This window comes from Cynocephalus volans, chromosome 2, assembly GCF_027409185.1.
Source record: "Cynocephalus volans isolate mCynVol1 chromosome 2, mCynVol1.pri, whole genome shotgun sequence".
In the NCBI taxonomy this organism is placed as follows: Eukaryota; Metazoa; Chordata; class Mammalia; order Dermoptera; family Cynocephalidae; genus Cynocephalus; species Cynocephalus volans.
This window is the reverse complement of record NC_084461.1, coordinates 40,223,219-40,235,337: the sequence shown is the minus strand read 5'-3', so window position 1 is coordinate 40,235,337 and position 12,119 is coordinate 40,223,219. Positions and strand designations below refer to the sequence as shown.

Sequence of the window (12,119 nt, the reverse complement as noted above, 5' to 3'; positions counted from 1 at the left end):
ATTCAGGCCTCATTACAGAGATATAATCTACATTCATACATTTATGTTAGTGATTCAAATCTATTGGGAGAGATTGAATTCCGTTAAATAGTGCATCTTTCCTGTGGAACTTTTCTCAGGCTTTCTCGGGCTAACCTAAGAGGTGACCTAACAATGCAAAATAGTGGGGTATTTAGGGATTCAACTGTGCTATAAAAGAAAGGCTGTACAGAAAAGAAAGAGAAGAATGAGATATAATCTAAAAAGCTATGTCAGCTTTTCCTTTGGGCTGTTTTGTAAATGCCCTTCCTGTCATCACGCTGTACAGAAGAGCGGCAAAAGGGCTCTAGAACTTTCAAACACTGCACCTGCTGTAACCAGATTTTAATGTGGAAGTTTTGAAGATGTCTTTTCCCCCATTTTAGGCAGGAAAAAAAAATAAAACTTCCAGTTAAAGGTTTGAATAGCTTCTTCTACTAGAGCAGAAAGTTGATAGATATGCGTCAGTGTATGGGTGTGAGGGAGAGAGATAGAGACAGAGACAGAGAGACCGAGAGACTAGTTTGGGTTGGGAGAGGTGTCTAGTGTGTGTTTTAAAAAATTTTTTAAATCCCAAGCTGGTTTCAATAGTGTTGGTTTCCAGTGTTACAGAAACCCCAAAATAATAACTTCCTGTGTGTTGTAACTTTCTACAGCAGATTCTTTATTGCATGGTTTCATCAAACATAGTTTAAAAAAAAAATACATGTAGTTTTAATTAGTTGTCAAGTCAAACATTTGGATTCTTCTGCACTATTGGGCTGAAACACAAATCCCTTAGAAACACTACACTCTTTTTCAAGCATTTGTACAGTCAGGTATACAACTGTGAACTAGAAAATTGAAATTAGCACTGTGGGTTCATTTTTCAATATCCATGCTTTAATGAAAGAGCAAGACTTGTTTGACGTATGCTCTTTATTTGCTTAACTTTCCAATTAACAGCTACAGAAATCCAAGCTAATTATATTAAACTTAAAAATCTACTGGGATGCTCATCACATTGTCAAAATCTTCTGAATAAACATTGTGATGAGTTATAAATAAAGCAATTAAAATACTGATTCTAGTATTAAATAATTCTATTTCAAAGGCTCTGAATGCACAAGAAAATATAACAGCAAACATGTAAAGCCATCTTTCAATTCACTAAACCATATAATTGGGCACTCATTCATAATGCCCATCTCTAAAGCTAAATTTTAAATTTCTTTGTATTTTCTCTGGTTCACAATAAAGATTGAGGCCAAATGCACAGTAGAAGGATTCTGGCTTGTTGTGCGTACACAAGTTCTTCTAATTAGTTCCCTCCAAATTACATTAGCAGTTGTTAAAGTCCCAAGTTCACTTTGAAGTGTTTCCCTGTCTGAGATTGGCAACCTAACTTTTACATTGAGCCATATGAAATTGCCACTTTCGTAGGTCAAAAACTGTAAAATACTGGCAATTTCAAGTGCTTCAACAAAACACAAGTGTGCAACTGCCTTACATAACATAGATACTTTATACCATCACGTTTAGGCATTCCTCCAGTCCAACTTCCCCTAGTTGAGAGTCATTCTTAAAGAAGTAGTCCTCTAGGAACGCCTTTTAGATTGAAATAGGTTGACACAGTATTTCCTTCTTTGTGCTTCTTTCTTAACTCATGGCAAAGGCTTCCTAGGCTTGGACTTGGTTCTGTCTATACTTGGGTTGTGAGTGAGTTTCTGTAAGCAGGGGGTAGTTGGGGGTGATGTGTGGAAGAGCACCAAAAGAAGAGGGCGACTGGTAGAGAACTTATATTGTAAAATAGAGCCCTTTAAACATTAAATGTGGAGATAAAAACAAAAACAAAAAACGCCCCTTTATGGCAAAGTGTAAAGGAAATTGCACAGAAAAGAAAACAGACAGCAGGGTATTCGGGCCAAATTGTATGGTAAAATCTTTGAGATCTCAATAAAGTGCGTTCGCTTTGAAGTGCACGCGTGTTTCAGTAAAGGACTCATGTTAGCAATTAGAAATCGGTCATTTGGGTCCCTGATTTCATTTGCGCCAAGAGAGAGGCGACTTTTAAGGGTGACGATAAATCTCCCTGAGCTTAAAAGGCAGAGAGGGCCAAAGTGTGAACTTTTTACTTCAGCAACGGAAGCGAGAAATCAGCGATTCATTAAAGAGGAGACCTCCCTGGAAGCTGGCAGAAGAGCAGGAAAGGAAGCTAATTACGTCTCCCTTTTCGGTGCTCGTTCCGACCAGTTTATAATCTGTCGCTTTACAGGGTTTTATCCCCAGCATCTTCTGCTTTCTCCCCAGCCCTACCCCCCTCTGGGAGCAAGAGTGGAAAGAAGAAGGAAAAAAAAGTCAACCAAGCACCAGGCTCCAGGTGGCTCTCAAGTACTTCACTGCCAAAAGGGGGGGGGGGTCCTACGCTGAAAAACAAGTGAGAAAGGGGCTCCCCGGAGGGGATTGGTTCAGGATGGAAGGCAGCAACATTCGGAAAGCGTGAGGATCCAGCCGCACCGGTGGCCTGCGCTGCGAGCCCAGGACGCTTCAGCGGCGATCAGCCCGGGCTGCAGGCGCCGGAGGCGGCGAGGACGGGACCCGGCAGCCCCCGAGCTCCGCGTACAGGCATCGCGCTCTCTTCTCGCTGCCCTGCTCTCCCCCCTCTCGGCCCCTTCCCTCCTCCCTCTCCCTGGCGTTCCCAGCAGCCGAGGGTTTCAGATGTCCCACCGCCGTTTGACCCCCTCCCCCCGCTTCTCCACCCCTGCAAATGAGGTTTGACCAGCAGAGGAAGAGCCCACCTCTGGCTTAGAATCACTGACATTTAGACTCTAGGCTTCAACCTGTTTACAAGCAGGCTTTCCAAAGGAAGGGGGTGGGGGAGAGGGCCAAACACCACACCAGCCGCCATCCCCCCCCCCCCCCCAACAAGAAGTGACTTTCTGAGGCTTCAAATCAACAGGCACCACCAAAAAGAGAAAGGAAGAGGGAGAAGAAAACAACGGCGACCGGGCAGCTGCCTTCAGTTCTGACAACTGCAAAGGGACACACTTTGAGAAGTGACTAGCGCCTGGGTCTCTGCAGAGAGGGACCAGAAGGTGCCAACTGCAGAGGGGCGCAGATAGCTCCCCCCACCCCCCACCCCACCCCCTTTGGGTTTTCTTCACCGCGCTGTCATCTGTTTTTCAGACCTTTTTTTGCATCTAACATGGTGAAGAAGAGAACAAAGTAACTCCTGGGGGAGCAGAGAGCGCTGGTGCCCAACACCGCCACAGCCGCCACCAGCTCCTGCTGCCGCGGCCACCCGCGTGCGCTGTTCACCGGGAGACTCGAGAGGCGCAGGCGGCGGATCCGGGAGAGCAGCGAGGAGAGGCAGCCGGCCCTTCCGAGGAGTTATGGATGTTGGCGCACTCACTTCTGCCCAGATCCGCGCCCAGAGGGAGCTAACCAGCAGCCGCCACCTCCAGCTGTCTCCTCGCCTTGCACCAGGTCTTACCCTTCCAGTATGTTCCTTCTGATGAGACAATTTCCAGCGCCGAGAGTATCAGTACAATGTGGAAATGGATACTGACACATTGTGCCTCAGCCTTTCCCCACCTGCCCGGCTGCTGCTGCTGCTTCTTGTTGCTGTTCTTGGTGTCTTCCGTCCCTGCCACCTGCCAAGCCCTTGGTCAGGGCATGGTGTCACCAGAGGCCACCAATTCTTCTTCCTCCTCCTTCTCCTCTCCTTCCAGTGCGGGGAGGCATGTGCGGAGCTACAATCACCTCCAAGGAGATGTCCGCTGGAGAAAGCTGTTCTCTTTCACCAAGTACTTTCTCAAGATTGAGAAGAACGGGAAGGTCAGCGGTACCAAGAAGGAGAACTGCCCGTACAGTAAGTAACAAACGCGGGCTCCCCTCCTTCCAATTATCCGCCCCCACCCCACCCGGGGGGGAAATCTGTTCCAGATGTGGCCGGCTAAATATTTACGTCCCCAACCCCTGTAAAATGATGAAGTGGGATACTTTCACACTAAGTCACCCCCCGCCCCCCGTGTATACATTGTGCTGCCGCATCCCCTCCCCTCCGCGCGCCCCCTCCACACCCCCGCCACTTGCCACCCCATCTGCCCCTTCCTCTGGCTTGTCACTCGCCGGACTACGCAGGGCGCCCGAGAGTTGTCGCAGTGCATGGATGCCCCTATCGGTCTCCACCGCCCTTCCCCACCTCATCCGCAGGTCTCCTTTCCCTCCCTTCTGGAAATGGCTCACGTAAACAAATTTCGTTGCTTTTCGCTGGCGATCTTGTTAAAAGTTTTGAGACAGGCTGCTCAAGCTGAAAATAATTATCCGCTTTCTATTGTAGGGGCTTTATGGGAACTTGATTGAAAAAGAAACGTCAATTCCACTCCCTCCCCACCTCCGTCTCTTTACCCCGCCACCTCTAGATAGGAGCGAAGAGTATTTTTTTTTTTTTTTTTTTTTTTTTTTTTTTTTTTTTGGTCCCTCACGTTGGTTTGAGTGATTGCAGTCCATGAAGTTAGCTTTTCAGGCACCACCGCTGCTATTTGTCTTCTGCCTGCCTTCTCTCTGGGTAACATGATGCTCATGTCTGCCTTGTCAATAGCATATGTGCTGCTTTGTGGTGTCCTGTGGTACTGTTTCTTCTGAAACCTCTCATATTGCAGAGCCATACTACTAAAGCATTGTAAACATATGGGACTGGATTCACACAGACCTCACACAAATTTCATTGTCATTCTTTTATTTTCAAAGTAAAAGTCATAAGTGTGTTTCCATGGCTATGGTTTATCCCATAGTGTGAGGTTTTCTCCTCAGTACAAATTATGCCCAAGATCCCTGGGTTTCTTTCTTTCCTCTTTCCTTTCTCTCCCTTTTTCTCTTCTTTTTCTCTTGCAGGAGTACGGGCTGGATAGGGGGAGGGAGAACGAGGAGAGAAGGGGTGGATATTGTGTCTCCTCTTGAGTCAATCCTGCAAAGCCAGATTACTGTGTTGGCTTCCTTTGCTAGTTACTTTCAAGTAGTGAGACTTACTCATCCCCTACTGATTGTTATTTGAAAGGATCCCAAGGCTGTGTAATGGCACACTGAAGACAGTAGACAATGACATTTAAACATCTTTAATGCCTATTTAGCATTATCTCAATGGTAGATTCCAAGTCACCTTTTAAGGAACTTTTTTGCGTCAGTTGTTTGGGAATGCCAAGTATATATTTGTTAGCTAACTTAAGTACATGGGTCGCAGAGGTCAGGATTCCTTGGCCCAGAAGGTACCAGGTACTAATGAGAATGACAATTGACCAGAATTTAGCATTTTATTTATGAATAAAGACTTACAAAAATTAAGACTTAGTTTTCTTTTTTGGGAATTCATGCACATTCAACATTAACTTCCGTTCCTCCTCAGCTACTGCTTCTATTTACTAAAATCAGCAATATGTTTACAAATAATAAAAATATTTGTAGAAGTATTTTAATGTATTCCATTTTATGTTTAGTGCTAAAGATATTCATTACCTATTTTTTTTCCATTCTGATTTATTAGGAAGTGGCTGAAATAATGTCATTAATGATAATCATTATTTTTGCTTGAAAGTCATTTGTTATCTGAGTACAGCCTTTATGGTTGTTGATTTAAAATGTAATACCTTTATTTACTTCTAAAACAAAATAGATGTAGTGTCATCCAGTTAGAAGGGTGGGGAAGAAGCTGTCCAAACACTGAGCTGGACAGAGTGAGTTGGAAATTTAAAAAGAGAAAAAAATTCCCATGTACTGAACTTCTTTGCATTTTTATAGTTCATGGAGAAAGCTCAAAGGAATTTAACAAAATTTCAGAGTGTTAACCTTGAGCAATTTTTTATTTTTGACACTTACTTGATATTTCTACTGCTATATTTTAAGTGTTTTTAAGATGTGACACAAGGACCAATCTGCACTATTTTCATTTATGCAACTTAAATTACTATTTTCTAAAATTATGATCACTGTGTGATTAACTATTTAGTAAAATAATTTCCAGGGTACAAATTGAAGTTTTTTACAATAAAAACAATCTACAAACAGAAAGTATGCAATTTTTATTGTATAAAACGGGTGTGGAAAATATCCATCCTAATTATCCAAAATATGCTAATATCTCTTCCATGTGATAAAGTATACTAACAGTCCTTGTTAAAATTATGAGCTAAATATCTTATGATAGTAATGCAATCTTAATTAATAGTTAAAAATGAAAAGGGGAAAAAGACTTATTCTGCTCAGTATCGTCAAACCATAAATAATTTAGGCTTTCCAAGAGCATCTGTATCAAAACATAGCAAGTGGAAAGCAGAGGTTGAAAAAGACTGAATTTCACATGTGGCCCAGTAATCAGAATGCTGCTTCAATTTCCAGCTGGACTGATTCAGCTGAACTACATGGTATCATTAAGATATTGTCTAAATGTTGCATAATTACATGTGAGCAAACTTTTGCCATGCCTACGGGTAACCAGACAGCCCAACAAATCGTAGCCTGTTAAATATTAGGATATCTAACCTCTGAAGAGTGTCAGTTCCTTGTCCAAAAACCACATTTCAGTAACATTTTCCTAAACAAGTTATTAATTATTCTCAAGACACAAAGCTGTTCTTTTGAGATTTGCTTATTTGAAGATTAATTTTCTTGGTTACTTTTGACCCTAGTATTATTGCTGCTAAAATATAGTAACAGCTTATCTAAGAGGTTGTATGTTTGTGATGTCCTGGGTAATTAAACAACTGTTCTACTGGCTTTTTGCCAGCTAATAAAAGGGAAGTAAGGAAGTCACCCATAAGTATTGCAAAATCATTTCTAACTTCTATCTCCAAAGCCAGTTCCCAGAAATTGAATGGTTCTAAAAATACTACATGTGTTAAAGAAACTGTTCTCAATTTGGGTGGTTATTATAATTTCTTTTTCTAGAGGGATGGTGCATTTCTTTGTTTGCTTCTTTGTCATTATATGAGAGTAGAATAAGGAGAGGAGAGATGAATTATATTTCTCCTGCTAGAAGTCTGAGAAAGCTTGAATAATTTAGAATAGCTGTGGTGTATCTGTCATTAGATATGTGCAGACTCATTTAGGTTTTGTTTTATCATTCTTTACATCTAGAGCTTTGCCCTTGAAACATTACCACTCGGCTCCAGTTCTGACCTCCTAGAAAGGCTGGATACAGCTGTTAGGTACCCTTGCAACTGGGACTGGTTGACTTATTTCTTGACGTGAGTAAAACAGCTGTGGGCTTCTCCCATGGTTGTCATTTGTAGAAGAGAGGAATCTAGTGAAAAGAAAATATATCCCTAAACTTGAGACAACTAAGGATGGATAATCCCAAAACAGAAAGTCACAGAGCCATAGGCCTTTCTGGAAAAGGAGTATGGGAGACAATAGAGAAATCAATGTGTACTAAGTATGTGGTAAATGCCATATCTCTTTAAATACACATCTCATTTAATACTCACAATAGTCCCATGACTTAGATATAATAATTCACATCTTTCAGACTTGAAAACTAATACTGAAAAAAGTAAATTTTCCAAGGTCATTCAACTAGAAATTGGCAGAACCAGGATTCAAGCTTAAGCCTACTTGGTTATATCTCTCCTTATTTACCTCTTTGCTACTTCCAACATTGATACAGATTTGTTAGAATTAGACACTCCAAATCTCTAAAAAACAAATTATCCAAGATATTACTGGCTTCTCACTGTGAACATCGACAGTTCTCTTTTTTTCTTTTTTTTTTAAATTGAAACAGAATTACATATGTGTGGAGTACAGAGTTGACTATGAATGCTTGTGTGCAATATGTGATGACTGAATAAGGATAATTAGCATATTCACTTTTACAAAATGGAGTCATTCTTTATGTCCCTTAATCAATTTCTTGCTAACTCCTCTCCCCCTTTTCCAGCTCTAGTAATCACAGTTCTGTTTTCTCCTTTTGAAAATTCAATATATTATTGTGATCTTTCTTTCTTTCTTTCTTTCTTTCTTTCTTTCTTTCTTTCTTTCTTTCTTTCTTTCTTTCTTTCTTTCTTTCTTCATTTTTTAGGTCCTACTTATGAGAGAGGACATGTGGTATTTCTCTTTCTGTGCCTCACTTATTTCACTTAACATAATCTTCTCCAAGCTCATCGAAATTGCTGAGAATGGCAAAATTTCATTATTTTTCATGGCAGAGTAGTATTCCATTGTGCATATGTACCACATTTTTCTTATGTATTTGTCTGTCAATGGACATTTAGGCTGATTTAGGCTGATTTTATTGTAAATAGAGCTGCTATAAACACGGGAATGCAGGTATCCCTTTGACATGATGGCTTCCATTCTTTTGGGTATAAAAACAGTAGTGGGCTTGCTGGATTGTATGGTAGTTCTCTCTGTAATTGTTTGAGAAACCTCTGTACTAATTTATAGTCCCACCAACAGTGTACAAGAGTTCCCCTTTCTCTACATTCTTGCCAGCATTTGTTATTCTCTGTCTTTTTGATAACAGTCTAACTGGGGTAAGGTGATAGCTCACTGTGGTTTTGATTTGCATTTCCCTGATGATCAGTGCTGTTGAGCATTTTTTCATGTGACTGTTGGCCATTTGTGTGTCTTCCTTTGAGAAATGTCTATTCAGCTCCTTTGCCCATTTTTTAATCAGGTTATTTATTTATTTATTTATTTATTTTACTGTTAAGTTGTTTGAATTCCTCATATGTTCTGGATATTAATCCCTTGTTGGATGTATAGTTTGCAAATATTTACTCCCATTCTGTAGGTTGTCTTTTCACTCCGTTGATTGTTTTCTTTGCTATGCAGAAGCTTTTTAGTTTGGCCAAAAACAAAAAACAAAACAAAACAGTTCTTTCGAATTAAATTGGAACTGAAGTAAAATGATAGTGGAACAGAAATGAAATATGTTAAGAGATATCATTTCAGGTGGCAATATGGTATCACACCATGTTAGTGTGTTCCCTAGGCGAAAGCTCTCTTTTGATAGTATGCTTGGGAATGTAATTCCTTATGGACACAAACAAAATACACATACATCAATCTCACTTATGTTAACAGAGGTATTAGGAATAAATGACTATTTAAGAAAAATCTATGAATGTCATTATGTATAGTAATTGTTTATAGCTGAGGGCCAAATGTTTAATTGCTCCCACTTGTAGTAAAATAATTTGATGGTAAATACCTGTGGGAAATAGAACTGTTGCAGAAACTTCTGAAATATGAGGGTACTTCAAAAAGTTCATGGAGAAAGAAAATTGAAAAATAATACAAATCTTTCCATGAACTTTTTGAAGTACCCTTGTACAACTCTAAAAAAATGGCAACATCTTAGAGACCCAAAGCTATATAAAGAAAGCTTTAAAATGAGTCTGCAAATCCAAGAGGTACTTCACCATATAAAAAAGACAAATTATTGTGTAGGATTAAAGTTTTGAATTATTACTTTTTAATCAGGACTAGTGCTTATCATAGGAAATTAAATAAAGTGAGAAAAATAATTGTTGAGGAAAATAGGAACTCAAATATTATCTCATAATGTACACACAAGAGTTTTCTGGGAAGAAAACCTATAGACAATTTATGGCTTCCACTGGTGTCTTATTTCAATTGTGGTTGTTTCTAGAATTTGGTTGCATAATTTATAACCGGCAGCATTTAATCATGAGCATTGAGGATTTATGAAGGTGGAAAGCACTGTATTTAATGTTTACATGACACTGTCCTGTTACCTTTACTGCATTCCTACCATATGGACCCTCCACTTTGATAGCTTTATCATAAATCCATTAAAAATACGCAATTTGAGAGAGTTTCCTCTTTTTAAACCTGATTTATAACCACCTACTAGAAGAAACCCAAGAAAACGGTTGGCAAGAACCACATGACAGTATAGGAGGATGGAAATTCAGAGACACCTATCCCTAGGCCTTGGGTATTTCAGTAAACTATTACCCAAAGGTTTGGACCACTTTTTAAAGCAGGTGTTTTCAAAATTATGTTTAAGCACGGAATTCTAAAAAAAAACGAAAAGAAGTATGTCTTATAGAATCAAAGGAACTCTGTTGTATGCATATTTTTTCCTACATTTTTACTATCCAGTTTATATCAAAAGGCCTTATTCCAGTGCATTTCTTTAGAATTTAAAAAACTTATAGTAGAATATGAATTAGCACTTTAAATTCCTGTACAATTACCTTAATGTTTAGAGGCAAACCCCATTTATTATCCAAACGTCTAACTTTACACAAGCCAAAATGCTGGAAAAAAGTTGACAGCTCATTTGAAATAGAACTAATGTTCCTCACATTAATGAGCTGCTTATGAATATCTCCATCTTTTCTGAGCCTTAAATGTCTATGCTTATCCAAAATTGAAGGGCAAATGATATTTCCTTATTATGCTTCATAAGGAAGAGTAATACATTTGTATTAGTTCAAAGTGAATTTAATCTGTCTTAACATTAATTCTGTGAACTTTGCAATGAAAAGTAATTCAGATGACATTTTTAGTATTACTGTTCCAACATTTGTCAACATTAATAGTTGATGTTTGCTTAATATAAGTAAGTAAAATATTAGCACTTTTCTCCCAGAAATTAAAGATCTCGTTTCATTTTCCAGTGAGATTGGGTGTTAGATTCGTGTTCATATAATTTTAATACAGTTTTGTCAAAGGCTAGAGATGTAATGAACTTCATTTTTTTCTCAAGTTTTTTATGCAGAAGTATTTTAATCTTTCATGGTATATTGCAATGATTCAAGGTCACTTACATTTGCCATTTGACCAATAGTGTTTGTTGCCTGACACTTTTTTTTTTTTTCAGTGCATGTTATATTTACCTGTGCCAGTCAGTATAACAAAGAATAACATAGAAATGTGCCTTTAAAATTAGTAAAGAGAAATATACCTGCATCCTGCCTGGAAAGCCACCTGTTACACTCTGATACTAAATTAATGAATACAAAATGTTGATGCTTTACAGATCAGTTTAAAACCCAGTATTTAATTTGTACAGATTTTACACAAATAAAAAGTTTCAAGATATCTAAAGGGGAGTCAGGTCACCCGCAAAATAATGGCCTTAAAGGCTCCCTTGCTTTTAAATCAGGTTGGATGTGTTCTTTCTTTGAACACTGTGTTCTAATTGGAATAATAAATCAAAGAAGACACTCAGGGTAGATTCCCATGTAAGGTGGACAACTGGACAGTGACTTTTTACTGCTGCTAACACGTGCATCCAATTAACATTTGATAGATTCATAGTGCTGGCAGTAAAGCATTGCCTCATTTTATAGTGCACCTAATAATTCTTCAACCTAAATCTGTCCACCATTACTGATTTCTAACTTGTCAGTACGTGTGTTAGCATTAATAAGGAATTTTCAAATGTTTGGCATGCTTCCTACAATAAATGATGTCATTGAGATATTAATGAATCATCTAACTAATCCTAATAGAAGGCAAAGTATTAATTATTCAATACAGTTCATGTACCCCAAACTTCAAATAATTGTCAACTAAACAAACCTAATAATTTTACCACAACTGCAACCTAATGCTGAATAGTGTTGGTTAAATGCGCTAGCATGGATTAACTGCAAGATTAAAAACGTCTTTTAAAAGGCATGTTTGATCCTTTCTGTAAGTATGACTTTTTTCAGGGACCTTGTGTTAACATGCTTTACTGATAAACATACGAGTTATTTCATCCTTAACAATTTTTAAGGCATTCCTCCTGTGTTAAAGATAACGTGATCTATACATAGTGTCTTTACAATTTAAGCTCATTGGCTTCTTTCTAATAGTTCTGTTTTGATGCAGTTTGTGACACCTGCTTCTGAAACATTGTGAATCTCTGATATTTTATCACCTTTTACCACTCCATTTTTCTCTCCTCCTTGGTTTTTTGTTTGTTTGTTTGTTTGTTTGCTTGTTTTCACTGGTTTCTAAACATACTGCATACCTTTGAGGTCAGAGAGAGTTATTCATTAGCATTACTTAACACTTCAGGTGACATTCAGGGCCAGAGGCCAGTTTTGGATGTATAGTATCCAAATCTGATAGTTTATATCCTATGCATAAAAATGGTCAGTAAT

The 12,119-nt window shown here is 38.8% G+C and overlaps 1 protein-coding gene across 1 annotated transcript in view; it reads left to right on the top strand.

The window, feature by feature from the left end:
* The first annotated feature begins 3,354 nt into the window (after positions 1–3,354).
* Positions 3,355–12,119, top strand: part of FGF10 (fibroblast growth factor 10) — an 84,943-nt gene continuing 76,178 nt past the window's right edge. Inside the window, exon 1 of the mRNA XM_063088022.1 lies at positions 3,355–3,868. Coding sequence (XP_062944092.1) covers positions 3,547–3,868 — 322 coding nt within the window. The 5' untranslated portion in view covers positions 3,355–3,546. The remainder of the gene's footprint in view (positions 3,869–12,119) is intronic.